This window comes from Zingiber officinale, chromosome 8B (genome assembly GCF_018446385.1).
Source record: "Zingiber officinale cultivar Zhangliang chromosome 8B, Zo_v1.1, whole genome shotgun sequence".
Lineage (NCBI taxonomy): Eukaryota > Viridiplantae > Streptophyta > Magnoliopsida > Zingiberales > Zingiberaceae > Zingiber > Zingiber officinale.
The window spans coordinates 1,700,530-1,722,832 of NC_056001.1; the positions used below are offsets into that span (position 1 = coordinate 1,700,530).

At 37.9% G+C, this 22,303-nt stretch overlaps 1 protein-coding gene across 2 annotated transcripts in view; it reads right to left on the reverse strand.

The window, feature by feature from the left end:
- Positions 1–14,558, reverse strand: part of LOC122017351 (probable LRR receptor-like serine/threonine-protein kinase At1g53430) — a 29,527-nt gene extending 14,969 nt beyond the window's left edge. Inside the window, exons 1-15 of one of the 2 annotated variants that reach the window (XM_042574935.1) lie at positions 14,401–14,557; positions 10,016–10,187; positions 5,185–5,256; positions 5,035–5,103; positions 4,882–4,953; positions 4,722–4,793; positions 4,546–4,617; positions 4,138–4,209; positions 3,974–4,045; positions 3,814–3,885; positions 3,642–3,713; positions 3,470–3,541; positions 3,307–3,372; positions 3,150–3,209; positions 3,027–3,065 (exon numbers count right to left, since the gene is read on the reverse strand). In XM_042574935.1, coding sequence (XP_042430869.1) covers positions 3,027–3,065; positions 3,150–3,209; positions 3,307–3,372; positions 3,470–3,541; positions 3,642–3,713; positions 3,814–3,885; positions 3,974–4,045; positions 4,138–4,209; positions 4,546–4,617; positions 4,722–4,793; positions 4,882–4,953; positions 5,035–5,103; positions 5,185–5,256; positions 10,016–10,187; positions 14,401–14,539 — 1,193 coding nt within the window. In that variant the 5' untranslated portion in view covers positions 14,540–14,557. Of the gene's footprint in view, positions 1–3,026; positions 3,066–3,149; positions 3,210–3,306; positions 3,373–3,469; positions 3,542–3,641; positions 3,714–3,813; positions 3,886–3,973; positions 4,046–4,137; positions 4,210–4,545; positions 4,618–4,721; positions 4,794–4,881; positions 4,954–5,034; positions 5,104–5,184; positions 5,257–10,015; positions 10,188–14,400 lie in introns of both variants that reach the window. The other variant, XM_042574936.1, reaches the window with a different exon arrangement.
- Between the last annotated feature and the right edge of the window lie 7,745 nt (positions 14,559–22,303).

Below are 22,303 nucleotides of genomic sequence, written 5' to 3' on the forward strand. Positions count from 1 at the left end.
CTTGTCTTCATAGGAAATATATCCTCAAAAAATGTAGCATCGCGAAGTTCTACAATATTATTTGCGTCTATTCTAGAAATTTCAGATTTAATAATCAGAAACCTATATGCAATACTATTTTGAGCATAACCCAAGAATATACCATCTACGGTCTTTGGACCAAGTTTTTTTCCTTCTGTGTTCAGGTACTAGTACCTTTGCAAGGCACCCCCACATTTTAAAGTATTTCAAACTTGTCCTCCAGCCTTTCCAAAGCTCATATGGGCTTTTATCCCTAGACCTCATGGGGACTCTATTTAACACATGGCATGCAGTATATAGAGCTTCCCCTTACATGAAGTTGGGTAACCCAGAACTGCCTAACATGGAATTAATCATATATTCAAGGGTTCGATTTTTTCGTTCTGCTATACCGTTGGATTGAGTACTATATGGAGCAGTTACCTCGTGAATTATACCTGCATCTTGACAAAATTTTTGAAACAGGTTCGAGGTAAACTCTCCACCCCTATCAAACCTTAACCTCTTAATAGTTTTATTTGTTTGATTCTCAACTTCAGATTTAAAAACCATAAATTTATCTAAAGCTCCATCCTTAGTTTTCAGCAAATAAACATAACAATAACGAGAGTGATCATCAATGAAGGTAATGAAATACCTTTTATGGTCTCTCGTTATTACACCGTTAAACTCACAACAGTCAGTATGAATTAATTCTAAAATATCAGAATTTCTATCAACTGATTTGAAGGGTTTACGGGGTTGTTTATATTGCACACAAACTTCACAATTTTTCTTATCATTTATAGCATGCTTAGGAATCATGTCTAGATTTATCATCCTTTTTATGGTATTAAAATTGACATGTCCTAATCTGTCATGCCATATATCATAAGACTCAATTTTATATGAACAACCAATATCAGTAGATTTATTTAAAGTAGCATTTTCTACATTGAGTTTAAATAAACCTTCATTAAGGTAACCTTTTCCAATAAATGTTCCTAAATGTAATATTACAACTTTATTACATTTAAAGTTCAGCTCATAACTAGCGCGGACTAACTTTGACCCGCTAATCAAATTCCGACGGACCGCTGGAACATGATGCACCTCATGCAGTGACAGGACTTTTCCAGAGGTGAACCTCATGTTAACTTGTCCTATCCCAAATACCCTGGCTGCAGAATGGTTCCCCATGGTCACGGAAGTGCCTTCAATTACCTGATAAGTAAGGAAGGCAGAGCGATCAGCACAACAGTGCACATTAGCACCTGTATCAACTAACCATTCATTGGGTTGATAGATCAAGTTTAGTTCGGGTTTGAAGGTAACAAACCTATCGCTGGTGTCGTCACTAGCAGTCACAACATTTGCTTGTGCCTTGGTGTTAGACATATTGCTCTGGTTTTTCTTCTTATCCTTTTGCTTAGGGCAGAATTTGGCATAATGTCCAACTTGTCCACATGCCCAGCACGGCTTGGTTCCATTTTTCTTTTGAACCTTTGGTTTGGGTTTCATCTTATTCTTCATTTTCTGATTTTTGAATTTTTTCTTATCAGACGAGACTACTATGTTTGCCTTTGGAATAAAATCCATAGGCATTCTTTTATCATCATCTTTATGTTGCTTCTGATGTTCTTCTTCGATATTTAAGGCAATCATCAAATCTTCTAGAGAGATTTTACCTCTCCTATGTTCATGCCAAAATCTTCCCAACTCGGAGGCAATTTTTCGATGATAGACAAGACCTGAAATTTTTCGGGTAATGACATATCTCCTTCAGCGAGACCATGAATTTGAACTTGGAATTCATGTGTCTGCTCAACCACAGATTTGCCTTCAACCATTTTGAAGTTTAGGAATTTTGTCACAGTATACTTTTCTAAACCAGAATCTTCGGAGTTGTATTTTTTATCCAAAGATTTCCACAGCTCTTTAGCCGAAGCCGTTGAGCAGTATACATCAAATAGTGCGTCTGAGAGGGCAGACTCCGACTTTCTCTCCAATGCTCTCATTTCTTATTTTGTCCATCCTCGTATGTTCACACATCCACCTTAACATCCTCATCTTTGCAACTCTCATCTTCTGCTCATGTGCTCAAGTCATAGCCCAACATTCAACTCCATATAACATAGCAGGTCTAACTGCGGTTTTATAGAACTTACCTTTAAGTTTAAGAAGTGTTTTGCGGTCACATAAAACACTCGACGCTCCCTTCTATTTCACTTATCCTGCTTGTATTCTATGTAAGACATCTCTCTCAATCCCTCCATCGTTTTGCAAAAATGATCCTAAATATTTAAATCTCTCGGTCCCGTGAAACTCGTCCTCTCCTATCGTAACAATTATTTCATTATTTATAATATTGCTAAATTTAAATTTTATATATTCTGCCTTTAATCTACTAAGCTTAATATCTTTCATTTCTAGTGTTTCCCTCCAAGATTCTAGTTTAGCATTTACTCCTTCACGTGTTTCATCTACCAAAATAATATCATCAGTAAACAACATGCACCACGGTACTGTGTCTTGAACTCACGAGTTCATCCATAATTAGTGAAAAAAAGATAGGGACTTAGAGCTAATTTTTGATGTAACCCTATCTTTATTGGAAATATTTCAGTTACTCCGCCTGAAGTCTTTACTCTGGTCGTTACATCTTCATACATATCCTTAATTAGTTCAATATATGTTACGCTAACACCTCTCTTTTCTAAAATTCTTTATATAATTTCTCTTGGGACTCTATCATAAGCTTTTTCTAAGTCAATGAATACCATGTATAGATCTTGTTTTTGCTCTCGATATTTTTCAATTAATTGTCTAAGAAGATGTATAGTTTCTATTGTCGACCTTCTAGGCATGAATCCAAATTAATTTGACACCAAACTAAAGTATTTCAGTTAGAAAAATCCAAACCAAAACCATTTAAATTAAACTTGAAGACAAATTATAATTATCAATTTAATTTTGGTTTGATTTAATTTGAAATAAAAACTGTAAAATAAGTATCTAAAGCTTACGAGTTGTCATTTGTAGTCGAAAAACTTGAAACAAAGTTCCTGCGCGCGTGCAAAAAGTTTAATTCTTAGTGGTGCAAGTTTTAACTACTATAAACAGTTTAATAAATAATTATTGAATCTTACACTCTATCTTGCTGACAGAATTTTGGTGCAGATCCATTAAAAGAATTATAAGAAACATCCCTGAAATAGAAGAGCTTATAAGCTTGATGTTTGTCATGCAAAAAATAGTACTTCTTCTAGTCAGATGGAGTAAAGATCTAACTGAGAGAAGACATACAAACATTCTGTACTTGTTGAAATCCATGATGGAATGCTTCCACTGAGCTTGTTATTGGTCAGGTACCTAAACATATTAAATGAATGTGAGATCTACAATATTATTATTACTGGTTCAGAGTTGTAACTCAACGACAAATAGTATCTATAACTGTTACACTTACATAAACTGTAACTTTGTTAGTGAACCAAAGTTGTTTGGGATTTGCCCGGTCAAGTTGTTAAAGCTTAAATCTCTGAGGAATTAAATTGACAAGTAAAAGCAAGATTAATATCATGTTGTTTATTGAACTTGCTAATAAAAATGGCGGAGCTTCCAATGAGAGAAAATCTTACAAAACACTAAGATTTGCCATCGTTCCAATATAATCAGGAATTTTACCAGATATTGACAAGTTCCTAAGAACCCTATATAAATAACAGTCAATAAAGCAAAGATATGTATATGCCTACCAAAATACACAGAGAGAGAAGCTACTTCACTGATGATATTTTGTGGCTTACTTACAATTTCCTCATTAGACTCATATGTTGCAATGGAGGGAACTGTCCATCTCCGCCTTTCCAGTCAGTCACCCTCCTGGATTTGCAGCAAATAAATTTTCAAATATGTCATATACATATAGAACCACTTCAAGCAGATTGAAATACTAACTAATTGCTCTTACAGCTCAGTTACTGATACCAGTCTGGAGAAGCTATCAGGAAATGGACCTTCCATAGATGTCCCTTGCATGTCACTAGCGCACATGGTTCAAGTATCCAACTTGTTCATAAGGAAATTTATTAATGATTAACATTTGGTCTAGAGTAGCAGTGATCGACCACTTACAAGAGAACAAGTTTTATCCAGTTACCAATGAAACTTGGTATTCTGCCAGAAATTGGGTTGCCATCTATTGTACTAGAAAAAGAAAAGCAGAAAGTTTAAGCATGCAGTACAACTAGACTGTTAAATTTCATCGGCTCAAGCAAACATGTTATGTGTTTGACACTTTACATGAACTTCTTTACGCAGCTTAACTTGTGAAGATAAATCATAAACCTTTATTTCCACGATTTACACTGCAGGAATAATGAGGATCACTACTTCATTTTTAACATGGTAACTTGTTTTAATCAATAAGGTTAAATACTAATGACAAAAATCTACACATTAACTTACTTACTCAGCTAATATTTAATATTTCTGAGAAAAAAAAAACTTCTATATTGATAAGATACAAGAGATGTAACATACAAGTATTTTAACTTCCGGAGATTGCCAAGCGATTCTGGTAATTCCCCTGTCAGATTATTTGATGAAAGAAATCTGTAACGAACTCAAAAGCAGGAATATTCAAATTACATTGGATGCATAAATAAATAAATAAATATATCAAAACTAGTGACAAATAGTACATGTATGCATCTTACAAGGCAGTTAAATTACTGAGGTTGCCAAGGGCTTCAGGAATCGGGCCTTCTAGACAGTTTGCTTCTAATTTCCTATCGCAAGTTATATATGTTTATTTAATTAGGACCACAAAATAGTATAGAAAAAGAGAAAACTATGGAGCAGGAGAAAGGAATGTACAGAGATTCGAGCGTTGTGATATTTCCAAGCTCTTTGGGGATGTTCCCAGATATCCGATTTCCCCAAAGAGATCTGTAAATCTTTTGTTACAAAAGAACTCTCATGCATAATGGAAAAAGAAATGGAAGAAGAGTGTAAAAGTATATGAATTACAGAGCGAAGAGGGGAAGTGTTCCCCATTTAGCTGGGATAGTTCCATTCAGATAGTTCCTTGACAGATCTCTGCTAGACACAAGAGAGCTATTAGCTAAAATTTATCATTCACCAAAAACAACAAGGTATTCAGTAGTTAATCACTCTCACAGCGTAGCTAAGTAAGGAAGGTCGGCAAACTCAGCCGGCAGCTCTCCAGTCAAATTCTGCCCGTTCAGTTGGCTGCAAAAGAAATATGCAAATTTGTCAACTGAACATTAACATTACGTGGAACCAAATTCGTCAAAGAAATAAGCTTTTGTTAAGTTGATTGGCTGACCATTAATCCTTAAATATAGAGTTATTAGAAATCATGAACTTTCTACAGTACATGTGTCGAGATAAATGAATTACTATACCACTTGTTAATGCAACTTGTACTTTGAAAAAGATCCTACATTGCGTCAGTTACTATTTTAAGGACTAGTAGTCATCCATGATTTATCTTCTTAGTGTTAATTATGGGACAAATTGACGGTGTGTTGGGCGCGAGCACAATTGCCTTTTGCCAACTTGTACTTTGAAAAAGAAGGTTATAAGATTGATCTTTAGAAGTATTTTGGTTTCCATCTAAGATTCAATTAAATGAATCCATAGTTAGTGAAATTCTATGTTAAAAATATAAGTAATTCATGCCAAGTTCTTCACTAATTTTATTCAACATACTAATTAAACTAGGGTCCCACACTAGTTTTTCCTAGAGAAATCAAGGGAATTTATCAGAAAAAGTGGCAAGATTCTCGAAATGATATTTTTGAAAATTCATCTTCTCAAAAGTTATTTAGTCTGTCCTACCTATAGTATATAAGAAGGTTAAAAATTTTGACTCATGCTAAGGTTTCGATCTGGATTGGAACGATACGATTTCGGTATTGCATAGTGCAGTGTCGATATAGTTTCGATGTATTTTTATATTTTAAATATAAATATATATTAATTTTATTAATATTTGATTATTAAATATATTTTATATTTTGAGATATTGAATTTATATTTTAAAATTTTGTAATAAGATAACGACTATCAAATTTTTATAAAAATTATTTTAAAAATAAGTAATTCTCAAAATTTAAAATTATAAAATCATTTGAAAATATTAAATTATTTTGTTAATGTATTTGTAAATTTTTAATTTTAAAAAATTTATCTAAAATGTTTAAGAATTATATTTTTTTAAAATTATAGATTATTTTAAATTTATATTTAATTTTAAAATTATATTATAAATATTTATTAATTTTTTTAAAAAATTTAAATATTTTTTAATATTTTATAAATATTATCAAATATATTTTATTTATAAAAAATACATATTTAAAAATAAAAAATTTACTAAATAAAAAACTAAAAAACTAAAAAACTAAAAAACATCGCGGTTGCGGTGACCCGCAGAGGCATCGTGGCGCCACCGTCCATGAGAAGGATTTTAGGAATATGTAAAAAATTTTAGAATTTTAAATATTTTTTTATATATTTTAATGGGATAATTCGATTAGTATTTTAAGAAATATATTTGACTATTTATTTAAGGATTGATTGGATCTATTAAAAAAATAATAACATAACTAGGTGATAAATAAATAATTTATTATATATTTTTAGAATTAAAATAAATAAAATATATAATTAATTAGATAATTTTATTAGAGAATAATTAAGTCTTTTTGGATTATCCCTATAAATAGCTAGGAGTTGATTGATATAACCAAACTAAGTTCAGTTTTAATTATAAAAAAACTCATAATTTTAATTAAAAACCTGACAGCACGACCTCACTCCAGCAGACAAGGTCGCGCGACCCATTTGACGTGGCTATTGGGGTCGTACGCATGGTCGGTGGGGTCGCGCGGGTTAGGGATGACAATAGATCAGATTTGGATCGGATTTCATATCCTTCATACTCATCCCCATAACCATCCTCATACGAATCGGGTATTTAACTTCATATTTATCCTCATACTTATCCAGGTATCCAGGTCTATGTATTTTTTTTTTTCTAAAATCCAAAATTTTCTTGTGTCTTCTTCGCCTTGCCACGAGTTATGCTGGTGGATCTCCCCACGCCAGACCCCAGCTGGATCGAGGCCAAGTTCCGACCATATCATGATGGAATTCTGGCTAGATTGCGTCCTACCAGATCGAGACCAATTGCGGTTGGATTCCGGCTACAATTCGGCCACGAACCAGCCAGGGTCCGGTAGCGACTGGATTCTCACCATGATCGCGCCGGATCACGACCGGAATCCGACTGCAATTGGCTACGTTCACGTTCCCCTTAGGTTGTAGTTTGGGTCGGACCAAGTGGCCGGAGGCCGCTGGTAGTGGACAGGTGGCTAGGTGCCGAGCGGGGGGCGGTCGAAAGTAGGCGAGCACGGTAGGCACGACAAGCACTAGGCGGGCAGGAGTCAAGCGTCTAGCGGTGAGGAGTGATTCAACGAGGAAGACACAGTGATTTTAGGAAAAAAAATACATGGACCTGCCACGAGGGCAGGTCCATGTATATATATTGGGTATTCGGTAGGGTATGGGTAGGATTTTATCACATCTACCTCCATACCCAAACCCGAATACCCGATTGCTATAATCGGGTCTAAAAATTCTTTCCATAAATTATATCCTCCTCCATTTGGGGCAGATATCAAATTCCCTATCAAATTTAGAGGAAATTGTCATCCCTACATCTAACGCAACCATTGGGGTCGCACGACCCCTCTAGACAGGGCAGACCCTAGACTTTAAAGGACTCGGTGCAAACAAAAATCCCCCTTTAATTCAAGTAAAAAAATTTCATTTAAATCGAAGGGTTTAAGTGTGTGCACTATTGAGTAGTATCGATGGGCGAGGGCGGTGACGTGATAATGCGACAACGGCGATGCTAGACGATGGCTATCGGTGTGGGCAAAGAGTTTGAGGGTGAACAAAAGTGGATTCCGAAAGATTAAGGTTTAGGGAAATAGAAATAGGAAAGGACTCGTATACTCTCGTGCGGATTTTTTTCTTTTTTAGGTGGCACGTTTAATCCATAATATTTTAAAATTTAGAATTACATCTTTTTTTTTTTTTTCTAATGAATATATTTTATTAGCTTTTACTAAAAATATATATAAAATTTTAATAAAAAAGGGGCCTTGCTAGAGGTGGGGCCTTGTGCGCTGGCCCCACCTTAATAGCCCCTAGGTCGGCTCTGTCTCCGGTGCAACCCCAAGTGTCGCAAGACCCTTCTGCGGTGATGGCAGGGGTTACATGATGTAGGATATAAGTGATGTGAATGGAGAAGAGGTGGAAGAGAAAAGAGACTCCATTGTGAATAAGATTTTAGTTCTACATTGGGAGTTTCATGGCATGTTGTTTGATTTATATTAATTCACATGCATTGAGGATGTGAACAAATGCATAGGAAGAGACTCTCTCTCACGTGTGGGTGCACAGGGAGTGCAAATCCAGGGCCTAGATTGTATTGAACCTTGTTGACTCGTGTGCGGGCACGACTTGCGCGCGCTGAATGCCGAACCAGTCGGGCATTTGCCCAAGCAGAACAATCAACATTTTGCCACGTAAACATTTTTGCTTCTTGTGTAACAAATGCATTAAAGAAAGATTAATGCAGCCGAGTGAAACGTTGGCGTTTCACAGCTGGCGAATAATGATCTTTAAACGATCATTAACATTGCCTTTTAGTCTTAAGTTCTTATATAAGGAGGCTACGACTACAAGAAAAAGGTTACACGCATAGAAAAGCAGCAGAAGCTCTTCACCTATGTTCCCTCCTCCTCCGTCGTGCAACTTTTGTTCGACGGAGTGCCCGTGATAGTTCAGGTACCACTTAGTTTGCCGTGACCACCAGTACTTGGTGGAATCACGGTTAACCATTATATCTTAGGAAACATATGACCCGAGTAAACCTCGAAGCATTGCCAGATGTGGGGTGAATCTGTTTCAAGGAAACTGCGTCATTTGTAGGCCTCAGTCCGCTGCTCGCTCTGTTTTGCTAGTCTCGCTCGGTCGGTCTGTTCGCTCGACCTGTCTGTTAACTCGACTAGCCATTAGCTCAACCGGCTTACTCGCCCTATCGGCACTCTGTCTGGTTGAACTTGTTCGGCCTTACTTCCCGGTCGGTCTCTCTCTGTTTGCTCGCCTTTCTGCTCGTCCGATCGTATTGCTTGGTCGGCCTCTCTGATCAGACGGCTACTCTGCCCGATCAGACTCTGTGCCCTGTTTGTGACTCACACTATTCACTTGACCGCTTGGCTCCATGTCCCGGTCAGCCGCTCTACCCGCCCGACTGCTCCTCCTGCACGAACTTCCTGCTCAGCTGACCTGCCCGCCCAGCCTCTCAGCCCGCTCTGTCGCCACTGTGCAGACTGCCTTTAGCATTTGACAGAAATCAGCTCTCGCTGGCAGCCTGAGATTATCTGCTCAAGTCATCTTAACAGATAAGTGAATTTAGTTCAGTGTAATTTAAATTCAGCTAATACCCCGTAAATCTCCGGCAACATATTGTGTTCGCCAACATATGACGCCTCCATGATTGCCACTGGGCCTGGTGCCTAGTGTCCAGTTATACCGGTCGACGATCGGAATGAAATATTTCACCCATTTTAATCGGCTCGGCACATATTTTAAACCTTGTATAAGACTATAATCTACTTACTCTCAAGTGTCATGCTCTTAGTTAACTCAAATTAGTAATTAATACACTTCACAAAAGTTGATATTTCATGCAAAAAGGCGCTTAAAGTATTGAATGGCTAAATCCAGAGATTTCGTTATTCACATACCATGACGATCCAACGACAATTTTCCATTAGATCCTCTTAATTGTGATTAAGATAGCATGGAGACAAGCATCCCTTAATCATGAATTCCTATGCTGGATATGATATTTTTTTTTCTTGAGAGATATAAAGCAAGTAAAAGTGACAAGAAATAAGAATTTGCTCACATGAAAATGACATGACAAGCATTGGTTGTGGTGTTGCACATGCCACAAGTGACATTGTTGCCGTAGTTTGCCGCATTGTTCTCTGGTCCTACCCATCCTGAAGCTTGACTGCAAGGGTCGTCCGCATTGAAGTTCCAGTTCAACTTTTTGCCAATGGTTCGTAGAACTTCAACTGTAATACACGTTAACCATGCCTTGCTAATTTAAATCTCATAAAACAAGCTAATAATTGACGGTTTAATGTAGAGTTAAATTTTAAAAATAAATGAGAGATTAACATTAAAAACAAGTCCACCGTCAGGATTCAGGTCACAGTAGAGCATATATTATTACTATAAGCCAATTTAATAAGCTTGAATAACTAATATTAGAGAGACCGCCAATTATTCATTACTAGGCACTATTCCTAGTGAAATGCTAACGATATTAACTTTAGAAATTTTATAAAATGGACATTTAAAACAATAGAAAACGCTTTTTCAATTTTTCTTCTAAAAATAAAAAAATAATTGAAAAGGTCAAATACAATATCCTTAGAGCCTTCTAGGCAAGTTACCCCCAACCTCACTGCCCCTTGTGATACTCCATGCAGAAGCATTTTCTGTCCTAGGAAACCTTGGAGATCTATCTTATTATTTTAAGCAGTGCATAACTAGAAATCTTGGTGATTAGCTATAAGTCCTACACTTTGCAGAAGTGAGAAAGGATCTCAGACCAAACAGCTCATTTCTTCCTGCAAGTATAAAACCTGTGGCAGTCAGTGCTTTTATTTTCATTGGTTATGTAGTTTAGGTATCTACGAGGGCGGAGCCAGGTTATGATTTACCCGGGCTGTAGCCCGGAGGCCGACGATGCCCAATCTCGAATTTACAGTGGAAAACAAATGGAAAATACGAGAAAAAGAGAAATTAGCTTGAGACGAAGGCGTCAGAGTTGGCGGCCATTGCTCATAACCTGGAATCAGTCCGGGTAAATCACCGGGGCTGGCTCTGCCATTGGGTATCTATGCATGTCCGGAATGATGGAGATGACAACAACATGTGAAGATGCAATAATATGCTTGTTTAAAGTGAACGTTAGAACTTGTTTATTATGCTAAGGTCGACAAAAGACTTTTGGTTACATATCAAAATTCAAATTCATATATACAATACGGTTTCAGTTACATATAGAATTCAAATCCATATATTATGTAACCAAAGATTTTTGGTTACATATACAATACGATTTTTCTTTAAATTTTAAATATAAATGTATATTAATTTTATTAATATTTTATTATTAAATATGTTTTATATTTTAAGATGTTGAGTTTATAGTTCAATATTATCTTACAAGAAAATGGCTATTAAATTTTTATAATAATTATTTTCTCAAAATTTAAAACTAAATTTAAAATTATTAAATAATTTGAAAGACTAAAAATAATTATAAAATTACTTGGAAATTTTAAACTATTTTTTTATGTATTTGTAAATTTTTAATTTAAAAAAATTATGTGATATGTTAAAGGATTATATTTTTTAAATTTTGAATTATTTTAAATTTATATTTAATTTTAAAATTATTTTAAAGTATTTATTAATTTTAAAAATTATTTGAACATTTTTAAATAATTTTTAATAGTTTATAACTATTATTAATAATAGTTTATTTATAAAAATACATATTTAAAAAATAAAAAATTAATTAAACAAAAAAATAAAAGAAATCACAGTCGCAATGACCGAGAAAGGTTTTAGGAATATATAAAATTTTATTAGAGTTTTAAATATATTTTTATACATTTTAATGGGATAATTCTATTAGAATTTTAAGAAATATATATAGTTATTTGTTTAAGTTAGGGATTGATTTTATTCATAAAAAATAATAATAAGAGATAAGTAAATAAATAAAATTTATTAAATATATAATTAATTATATATTTTATTAATATTTAATTAAGTCTCATTAGATTATCCTTATCATAATTAGAAGTTTATTGAGATAATAAATTTAAGTTTAATTTTAATTAAAAAAAAAACCCAACACACAGCATCGCGACCAGAGGGTGTGACTGTTAGGGCCGCGCAATCCAATCCCTCCGGAAACGTCACGGGAAATTAAATTTGAGTTAATCTCACACCCTATCAAATTATTTTTTAAAAATATGTCTATTTTATATTACTCTATTACACTAGTAACAGTGCCCCTAATCATCACTCCTAATTTCTAACATTCAAAAATGATTTGTGTCATTTGTGGCATGCATCCTTTATGTCTTAGTCAATGTAATAGATCCCCAAGTAACATGATCCCTTATTTGACTCTTTGTAGGACACCAGAAGCAGATGTTGACGCTATTGTCATTATTCCCTCAACCAATAGTCCAAGCTATTGTTTTATATTAAACAGTCTGGAAATATCAAATGTTAGGACCAAAAATAGCTAGAGGGGGGGGGGGTGAATAACTCGTCGCTTGCTCGGTGTGTTTCGTTGCCTGTTTCTTGAAGGATATGCAGCGGAAATACAAAGAAACAATCACACAACGCTAACACGGTTGGTTTACTTGGTATCCACCTCACAAGAGGTGACTAGTCCAAGGATCCACACCTACGCACACACCCTCCACTAAAGAAACTCTCCTTTATGGTAACTACCAAGGGCGGAGAAGCCCTACAAGACTTAATACAAGAAGAAGAAAGGGTAGTAAAGAAATACAAGCTTACAAACTTACAATGAAAGCACAAACCCTAACCCTAGTTTCTTCTTCTTGCTTTGATCCGCCTCTTGACTTGGAAGAGCCTCCAAGAACCTTCAAGAACTGGCAATCTCGAGCTTGAGAAGAGTTGTGGAGGAGCTGGTGAAGATCTGAGTTGAATCGGTGAAGGGATGCCGAAGGAAATGAACGCCTGCGGCTTAAATCGACGCTAACGGTCGAATCCCGATCGATTGGAATGCTCCCAATCGATCGGGGAGGCTTTGGATCGATCCACGGATCGATCCAGAGCGCCTCTGTGCTCTGGAAAAACTTCTGGATCGATCCACGGATCGATCCAGCGCTTATCGCGCGAAGCAGCAGCGTCCCAATCGATCCACTGATCGATTGGGACCTCTGGATCGATCCACGGATCGATCCAAAGGGGTTCTGTTCGCGGGGACTCACCGGATCGATCGGTGGATCGATCCAGATCTGCTGGATCGATCCACGGATCAATCCAAACCTGCTGGATCAATCCACGGATCAATCCAAACCTGCTGGATCAATCGGCTGATCAATCCAGATCTTGGTTTTTGCCCAAAACCAAGCCCAAAGCCCCCTAAACCAACATCTAGTCAACCATGACTTGTTGGTACATAAGACCTAGCATCCGGTCACCCTTGACCAACTAGGACTCTCTCACCAAGTGTCTGGTCAATCCCTTTGACCCACTTGGACTTTTCTCTTCTTGCCAAGTATCCGGTCACTCCCTAAGACCTACTTGGACTTTTCTTCCTCGTGCCAAGTATCCGGTCAATCCCTTTGACCTACTTGGACTCTCACCAGATGTCTGATCAACCTTGACCCATCTGAATTTCTCTTGCCTGGCTTCACTCACCAGGACTTTCCCAATTGCCTAGCTTCACTCACTAGGTCTTTCACCTGGCTTCACTCACCAGGATTTTTCTCCTGCCTAGCTTCACTCACTAGGACTTCCCAATTGCCTACTTCACTCACTAGGTCTTTCACCTGGCTTCACTCACCAGGATTTTCCTCCTGCCTAGCTTCACTCACTAGGACTTCCCAATTGCCTAGCTTCACTCACTAGGTCTTTCGCCTGGCTTCACTCACCAGGATTTTCCTCCTGCCTAACATCCCAGTTAGGACTTCCCAGTCAAGTATCCGGTCATCCTTGACCTACTTGACTCTTCTTCAATCAACCTTGCATTGTCAAACATCGAAATCCAAACCAAGACTCAAGCTTGGTCAACCAGGTTAACCTTGACCTGAGGAATGTTGCACCAACAATCAACATATTTCTGAACTATGCGAAAATAAATAAATAAATCGAAGTGTAATCGAGAGAAAAAAGGAAATAATTTTTCTAAGAATTCACATCATTTATTTTTTTCACTTTGGGGCTAACAGAAAGAATGTTGGTCAAAAAATTAGGGAAAGCATTAGAATCCCAACATGTCACAGAAAAGAAGAGAAATATGCAATAGAAGAAAGGGAGTGTTTGTTTATCTTTAAGACTCTGGACATAAACAAGAATCCATAGCATTCGTAAAAATCCTTATGATCAAACAGAAGGAGAAGAACAAGACTAAAATCTGGAAAACCTCTACCGAATCCTTGAACGAGAAACTAAAAAGAAGAAGATCTAGGAAAAGAACAGAGTGAAGGCGGCGCGGTGATTTACCTTCATGTTTCACCAGTCCCTGTGCCTGCACTCTGCATCTCTGGTCCAAGAAGGAACTCAAAGCCAAGAGCAAAGAGGAGAGAACGAGGAGACGATGAGGGTTAAGTTTAAACAATGTTGCTGCAGCGATGGCTCTCATCTCCACTATTCCTCGAAAAGACGGAGGAAGAGAAAGGACAGATGGAAGGTTTTTATAGGGAGATTGTTATTTGTTCCAACTAACTTCACTATGTTTTTATAGAATGAAGCAAATAGAATCTCAACTTGATTTATCCTCTTTTTTTTTTTTGTACGTTTTAGAAAATCAGCAAATATATATATAATTCAAGACATATTCTTTTATTTATCCTGAAAATGATCGATTCAATTATTGAATCCATTTATGAATACCTAATTAATTGAGAAAGTGTCTTATCGTGTTTTTTTATAATATAGTATTCAATCATTGAAATCGACTAATTTGAAAGATGATCAATTTTCTCGTATAAAAATTTTTCACTACGATTAGAATAAATTAAAAAAGAAAAATAACTTAACTTATAACTTAACTCAACACATTAAAATCAATTATTATTTATTATTATAATTGAATGTTGCTCTGCCTCTATCTACTAGCTTACACCAACATAGTAACTCCAAAGTATTTTAATTAGGATGATAAATGAATCATATTTGATATTCAATTTAATATGAACTATGTTCGTTTAATACATATTGATTCTGTTTGAAAGCGAGACAGATGACGTATTAGTTAGGGGGCATCGAGGAGGTTTAGATGTCAACCGTGCAAATACTCTAATATATAGAAAGATGGTTGAGCAAACCTGGAGCTAGGAGTTGTAGACCTGTACACACCACAGACAGAGCCAGCGGGAACGTTAGAGCGAGAATCAGGGAGGGGGTCCTAGCGTAGGCCCTCCGACGCTCAAGTCATAACAGCAACCGAGCAAAATGGAGAAGACGATGAACAGTCGAACAATAGTCTAGATACTTGTGTGTGAGCGCGTGTAATGACGTTGTAAAGAGTGTATCTGGCTAACGGAGAGGATCCCTTTTGTACCACCTCTCATAACATTCGCATTAATGAGAAGACAGAGAATGTCTAGTGTCAGAGTATGTCGGGCGATGGAGTATGTCAGAGAATGGTGGAATATTCTTTGATAGGTTATTATGATTCTCTTATAATGTTATCTCCTATAAGGAGTCCGATTGGAAATATACTGGGAGTCATACTCCGGAGAAGTGGAGAGTTGAGCCCCTAATATCCCACCGGCTCTAGGGTCAATCGAGTTTATGCTGAGAACCTTGCATTGAAGTAGGGAGTAGAGCCCTGTAAGTCTGACTGGTGCTAGGGCCAATCGGCTATAGATTGAGAGCCCTGGCTTTGTGAAGCAGGGAGCTAAGCCCCGTGGATCCTACCGGTGCTAAGTTAGACCTGGTTTATGTTAGGGATTTTGCATCCGCCCGGACAATATTTCTAGTCGGACCTTATGCTGGGGATTCATCTTGTACTTGGTCATTATACTTGAACATAGAGTCTAGTTCAGCCAAGCGATATGCCTAGCATGTCCAATCGGCCCTTTGGTCTGATCGGCTAAAGCACTTGACAATGGCACTAGACTTATTTCGACATGACACTGATATAACCCGAGAGTTGACCCCTTCTTGACTTTGACCACCACATCAACCAATTTTCTTGAGGTCGAACCCCACTTCGGGGGTCCCACCTTACTCGTCATAACACTAGCCTCCCCTTCAAGTCTTGTCGAAGGAGAATGCTAGCTCAACTAACTAGATACTTATGTTCTTTAGTGTCATTGGCTTGGATGCTCGGTCCTAGTTTTGTCGGTCGAGTTTCATGTTGGGAGTGTTGCTCATTCGAATAGTTCACAGTTGTGGTAAAATTAAGGACAAGCTCAAGGACAGACTCACTTATAACTCGGCCGAGCGACATGATAGTCTGACATTTGGGCACGAGGGCAAGCTCGCTTATAACTCGGCCGAGTGACACGAGAGTCTGAATCTGGGTGTGAGAGCAAGCTTGCTTATAACTCGGCCGAGCAGCACCAGAGTCTAAAATTTGGACGTGAGGGAAAATTCACTTATAACTCGATTGAATGACTCGAGAGTCTGGGACAGGTGCGAGGGCAGACTCACTTATAACTCGGTTGAGCGGCTCAAGAGTCTAGGACTTGGGTGCGAAAGCAAGCTCCTCGCTTATAACTCAACCGAGCGGCACAAGAGCAAGCTCGCTTATAACTCAACCGAGAGGCACGAGAGTCTAGAATTTGGGCACAAGAGCAAGCTTGCTTATAATTTGGTCGAGCAACATGAGAGTCCGAAATTTGGGCGCAAGAGCAAGCGCGCTTATAACTCTGCTGAACTGCTTGAGAGTCTGGGACAGGCGCAAGGGAAGACTCACTTATAACTTGGCTGAGAGGTTTGAGAGTCTCGAACTTGGGCATGAGAGCAGGCTCGCTGATAACTCGGCTGAGCAGCATGAGAGTCTGGGACAAGCGCAAGTGCAGGCTCGCTTATAACTCGGTCGAACGACTCGAGAGTCTAATACATGCACGAGGGTAGGCTTGCTTATAACTTGACCAAGAGGCACGAAAGTCTAGAATTTGGGCATGAGAGCAAGCTTGCTTATAACTCAATCGAGCGACACGAGAGTTTGAAATTTAAGTGCTAGGGTAAGCTCACTTATAACTCGATCGAATAGCTCAAGAGTCTGGAACAGGCGCGAGAGCATGCTCACTTATAACTCGGCCGAGCGGTTCAAGAGTCTGGGACTTAGGTGCGAGAACAAGCTTGCTTTTAACTTGGCCGAGCGGTACGAAAGTCTAAAATTTGGGCACGAGAGCAAGCTCGTTTATAACTCGAACGAGCACCAAGAGAGTCTTGGGAAGATGTGAGAGCAGACTCACTTATAATTCGGCCGAGCAACACAAGAGTCTAAAATTTAGGCACGAGAGTAAGCTCACTTATAACTCGGTCGAGCGGCTCAAGAGTCTAGGACAAGCATGAGGGCAAGTTCGCTTATAACTCGGCTGAGCAGCATAAGAGTATGGAATTTGGGCGCAAGAGCAAACTCGCTTATAACTTGGTCGAGCGGTACAAGAGTCTGGGACAGACACAAGAATAGGCTCGCTTATAACTTGACCGAGCGGATCGAGAGTCTGGAACTTGGTGTTGTAGGCATGGTGTATGACCCGAATGCCTTAGAGAGCTGAGGAGACACGATGTATTACCTGGATACCTTGGAAGTAGAGGCATGGTGTATGACTCGTATGCCTTGGAGAGTTGAAGAGACACGGTGTATTATCCGAATTCCTTGGAGAATGGAGGCACGGTGTATGACTCGTATGCCTTGGAGAGTTGTGGAGGCACAGTGTATGACCTGAATGGTTTGGAAAGCCAAGGCACGGTGTATGACCTGAATGCCTTGGAGAGTGAAGGCACGGTGTATGACCCGTATGCTTTGGAGAGATGAAAAGATATGGTACATGATACGAATGCCTTGGAGAGATGAAACACAATGTATGATCCAAATATCTTGGAGAGCAAAGCACGGTGTATGACCCCGTGCCTTGGAGAGCTGAAGAGGCACGATGTATGACCCGAACGCCTTGGAGAGCGGAGGTATGGTGTATGACATGTATGCCTTAGAGAGTGGAGGCATGGTGTATGACTCAAATATCTACCCAATCAGAACTTTTTGGTTTGCTAGAAACAGGAGGATATATTTTGAATTAAAATCGTAAAAGTTAAATTCAGACTTACCGACCGAGTGGCCGTTTAATTTAGAGATGCCGACCAAAGGGCTGTTTTGGAGATACTAGTCGAGCGACCATTTTATAGATATTGGCCAAACTTTACGTGAAAATGCCGATCAGATGTTTGGTTTGAGCATCAGCTCTTCTTGCTATGTTATCGAAGGGGACCTTCAGGAGGAGAGTGAGGGTGATCTTTTGTTCGCTTCCCCTGATTCTGTCATTTGGCAGAGCCTCTTAACATATTGATGGTACTCACCGGTGGCATGATGAGGAGATTGATGGTAGTCACAAAAATATCTATGTCTTTCAAGCAGTGATTGATCTACTTCCCACACTACCCTTTCTTCCCGAGCGAAAGATTCAGACGGGAGTTTCTGGGGAGTTCCGGAGGTGGTGGTAGTTTCTGATTGGCTTGGCCGATTAGAACTAAGATAGTCGCCTCCCTTTTTCGATCGACCTATGTTTCCTCCATGTTAATGTATTTGACTGCTTTCCCCAACAAATCATCGAAGTCTTTTGGCGGCTTTTTGACAAGAGCTCGAAAAAATTCTCCTTCTAAAGGACCTTGGGAGAAAGCACTTATTATAGTATTTCAAGGGTGGTAGATGGAGCATTTAGCGCCACTTGGTTGAATTTCTTGATATATGCCTGGAGGGATTCCTTGGCCCCTTGCTTGAGCATAAACAGACTCAGGCTGATCTTTTGGTACCTCCTGCTACTGGTAAAATTGGTGCAGGAAGGCTTTATGAAAGTCTTTGAAGCAGCAAATGGACTCAGCCGGGAGTCGGTTGAACCATCTTTGTGCTGAGTCGGAAAGAGTGGTAAGAACACTTAGCACTTAACATCATCCGTGTATTGATGAAGGATGACTGTGTTTTCAAATTTAAGCAGATGATCCTCCGGGTCGATTGTCCCTCCGTATTCCTTGATCATCAGCGATCGGTAGTGGCGAGGTAGTTTGTCTTCCAATATTTCCGTGGAGCACGACATGCTCCTCCATTCGGGTGAACGACTAGCGATTCGGGCATTTCCCTTCGATACATCCCAAGTAGGTGTGTCTCTAGAGGAAGATCCTTGGGGCCTCTCCGCTCAACCTATACCCTCTCATGGTGTGTGAAACAACACTTGGTGATTTGCGAGCAATGATGGTGGCACAGGTGGAAAGTTGGTCGGGTATGCAGGCACTTGCACGAAGCCAGCCGTTGGCGGAGGAATTGATTGGAATCCCATTGGGCTTTCCACTCGGGTCCCTCATTCGGTGTGAGGACCCGTTATTAACGCAACAGGGTTGTTCCATAAAGGACATCCAGCTACTCACTGTTGTTGATGTGCTAACTTCTGCGTTTAGGCTATTATCAGCAACTCAAAGTCTTCTTGTGATAAGGCGACGATGGTGAGTCGTCCAGCCTCTTCCATCTCCACATTTCAGATTCAAGCGAAGTTTCCCACAGACGGCATAAAATTTGATCCTATGTAAGAGCAAGGGAGATGGTGCGCTGGATAGGGGGTGTCGAGGTGGCTTGGATGTTGACCATGCGAAGACTCTAATCCGGAGAAACGTGGTTGAGCGAACCTGAAGCTAGGAGCTACAGACCTATGCACACCACAGACAGAGCCAATGGGAATATTAGTGCGAGTACCAGGGAGGGAGTCCTTGGCGCAGACCCTCTGACGCTCAAGTCATAATAGCAACCAAGCGAAATGGAGAAGACAATAAATAATAGAACAACAGTCTAGATTCTTGTGTGCGTGTGCTTGTAATGATGTTGTAAAGAACGTACCTAGCCAACGGAGAGGACCCTCCTTTTGTACCACCTTTCATAACCTCCGCATTAATGAGGCGGCAGAAAATATCTAGTATCAGAGTATGTCAGGCGATGGAGTATGTCAGAGAATGGTGAAATATTCTCAAACAGGTTGTTACGATTCTCTGATAATGTTGTCTCCTTTATAAGGAGTCCGACTGGGTTTATGATGAGAACCTTGCATTGAAGTAGGGAGTAGGGCCCCATAAGTCTGACCGGCGCTGGGGCCGACTAGCTGTAGACTGGGAGCCCTGCCTCTGTGAACCGGGGAGCTAAGCCCCATGGATCTGACCAGCACTAAGTCCGACCAGGTTTATGTTAGGGATTTGGCATCCTCTCGGACAATATTTCTAGTCGAACTTTATGCTGGGGGCTCATCTTGTACTTGGCCACTATACTTGAACATAGAGTCTAGTCCAACCGAGCGATGTGTCTAGCGTGTCCAATTAGCCCTTTGGTTCGATCGGCTAGAGCATTTGGCAATGACACTGGACTTATTTTAGCATGATACCAATATAACCCTAGAGTTGACCTCTTCTTGACTTTGACCATCATATTAGCAGACTTTCTTAAGGTCGAACCCCACTTTGGGGGTTCCAACTTATTCACCGTAACACATATAAATAGTCAATTAAATGAACAAACTTAAACAACTCATCAAATTAAACAACAACAACAACCAAGTCTTATCCTACTAGATGGGGTCGACTATCAAATTAAATGAACATATATGTGTTTACCTCATTAATATTCATTAATAAGGATTGCGAACTTTTCATAAATAATATTTACGAATAAAATTCATGAACCATGTTCATCGATAAAATCCTTATTAATATGATAAATAAATAAAAACTTTTAAAATGAACAATTAGACAACTTATTGATTTTAATAATCAATCGAACAAGGTTAAAACTATAAAATTTTCAATTGAATTGAGAGTTTGATAACATCTAAATTGCTCAAGTTTGAACAACCATAATTTAAATCATTTTAAGTTCATCTTGACTTGGTTTGATTATCTTATCAAATAAAATTTAACACTACAAAGCTTGACTCGACTCGAGCCAACTTGGCTCGTTTACTGTCCTGATTCTAACCTAGTTGCAATAATTTTTTTATTAAGATTAAATTCAAATTAAGTATTTGATTTGGTTTGATTCAGTTATGAATTTTATCGAATATGTATATATTTTTATTGTTTTAAAAAGATAGATTTAGTTTTTTATTTTGATTTAGTTACTATCAGAAAAATTAAAATTAAAGTTCAGCCCTACTTCTATTTTCAGGATTTTTAAACTTATTATATGTTTAAACACTCTCTCTGTGACAAGTGTATCGATCTTAATTAGGTTTATTGACTAGTCTTGGATGATCGATGTGATTTCATAGAATTTTTCTATCGATCATTATGATAAATCAGGAAGCGTACATGATGGACAATTTATAAGTCCAACATCCTTTAATTGTACGTCCTATTTAAAAAAAAATCTATAAATATACTATATTTAAGCATCTAATAGTGAATATTTGGACATTGGAGGACAACATAAATATTCTACATCTTTAGGGTAGAATGCAACCGTGAAGAATAAATCCATCCCCATTTCCATAAAATAATGTGTCCTATGTCAATTACTATCTTTCAGATTTATAGTTTACTTTAAATAAGCCTTGTCCGGTGGGCCCAGACCTGCCTACTAAAATTATTTTAGGTGAAAAAGTAATTAAGGTAATTCAATTTTTCAAAATACCTTTTAAATATTTATTAATTTTAAAATGACCTTTATAATTTATATTTTGTTAGTAAAATGCTCCTAAAATAAAATATATATTTTACCTTTTTAAATTACTACCTAAATCATTCACTAATCATAAAACAATATTTTAGAGTATTTTAATATCAATAAAATAGTATTTTAAAAATATCATTTTAACAATATTTTAGAGTATTTTAATATCAATAAAATAGTATTTTAAAAATATCATTTTAACAATATTTTAAAAAATACATGAGAAATTACCCTAAAGAAGTCAATGCCTAAGTCAATGCTAAGCTAACAAGTAACAATTAATATTTTTTAAAAAAAAAAATCTCTCTTGAATTCTTTTCCAATCTATGACCCACATGCTTTACCACTCTCAACATCATCTTTAATTGAGGTAACATATCTGTTTTACCTTTCTCATTCGTTTTCTCTTATTTTGTTTGACTTGTTCAATGAATTCGATGTTCATGAAAGGATTGTTCTAATATCTCAATGTTTATCTATTAATTATTTCGGTAAGATTGTTCTAAATGATAATCATTAAGACAATTC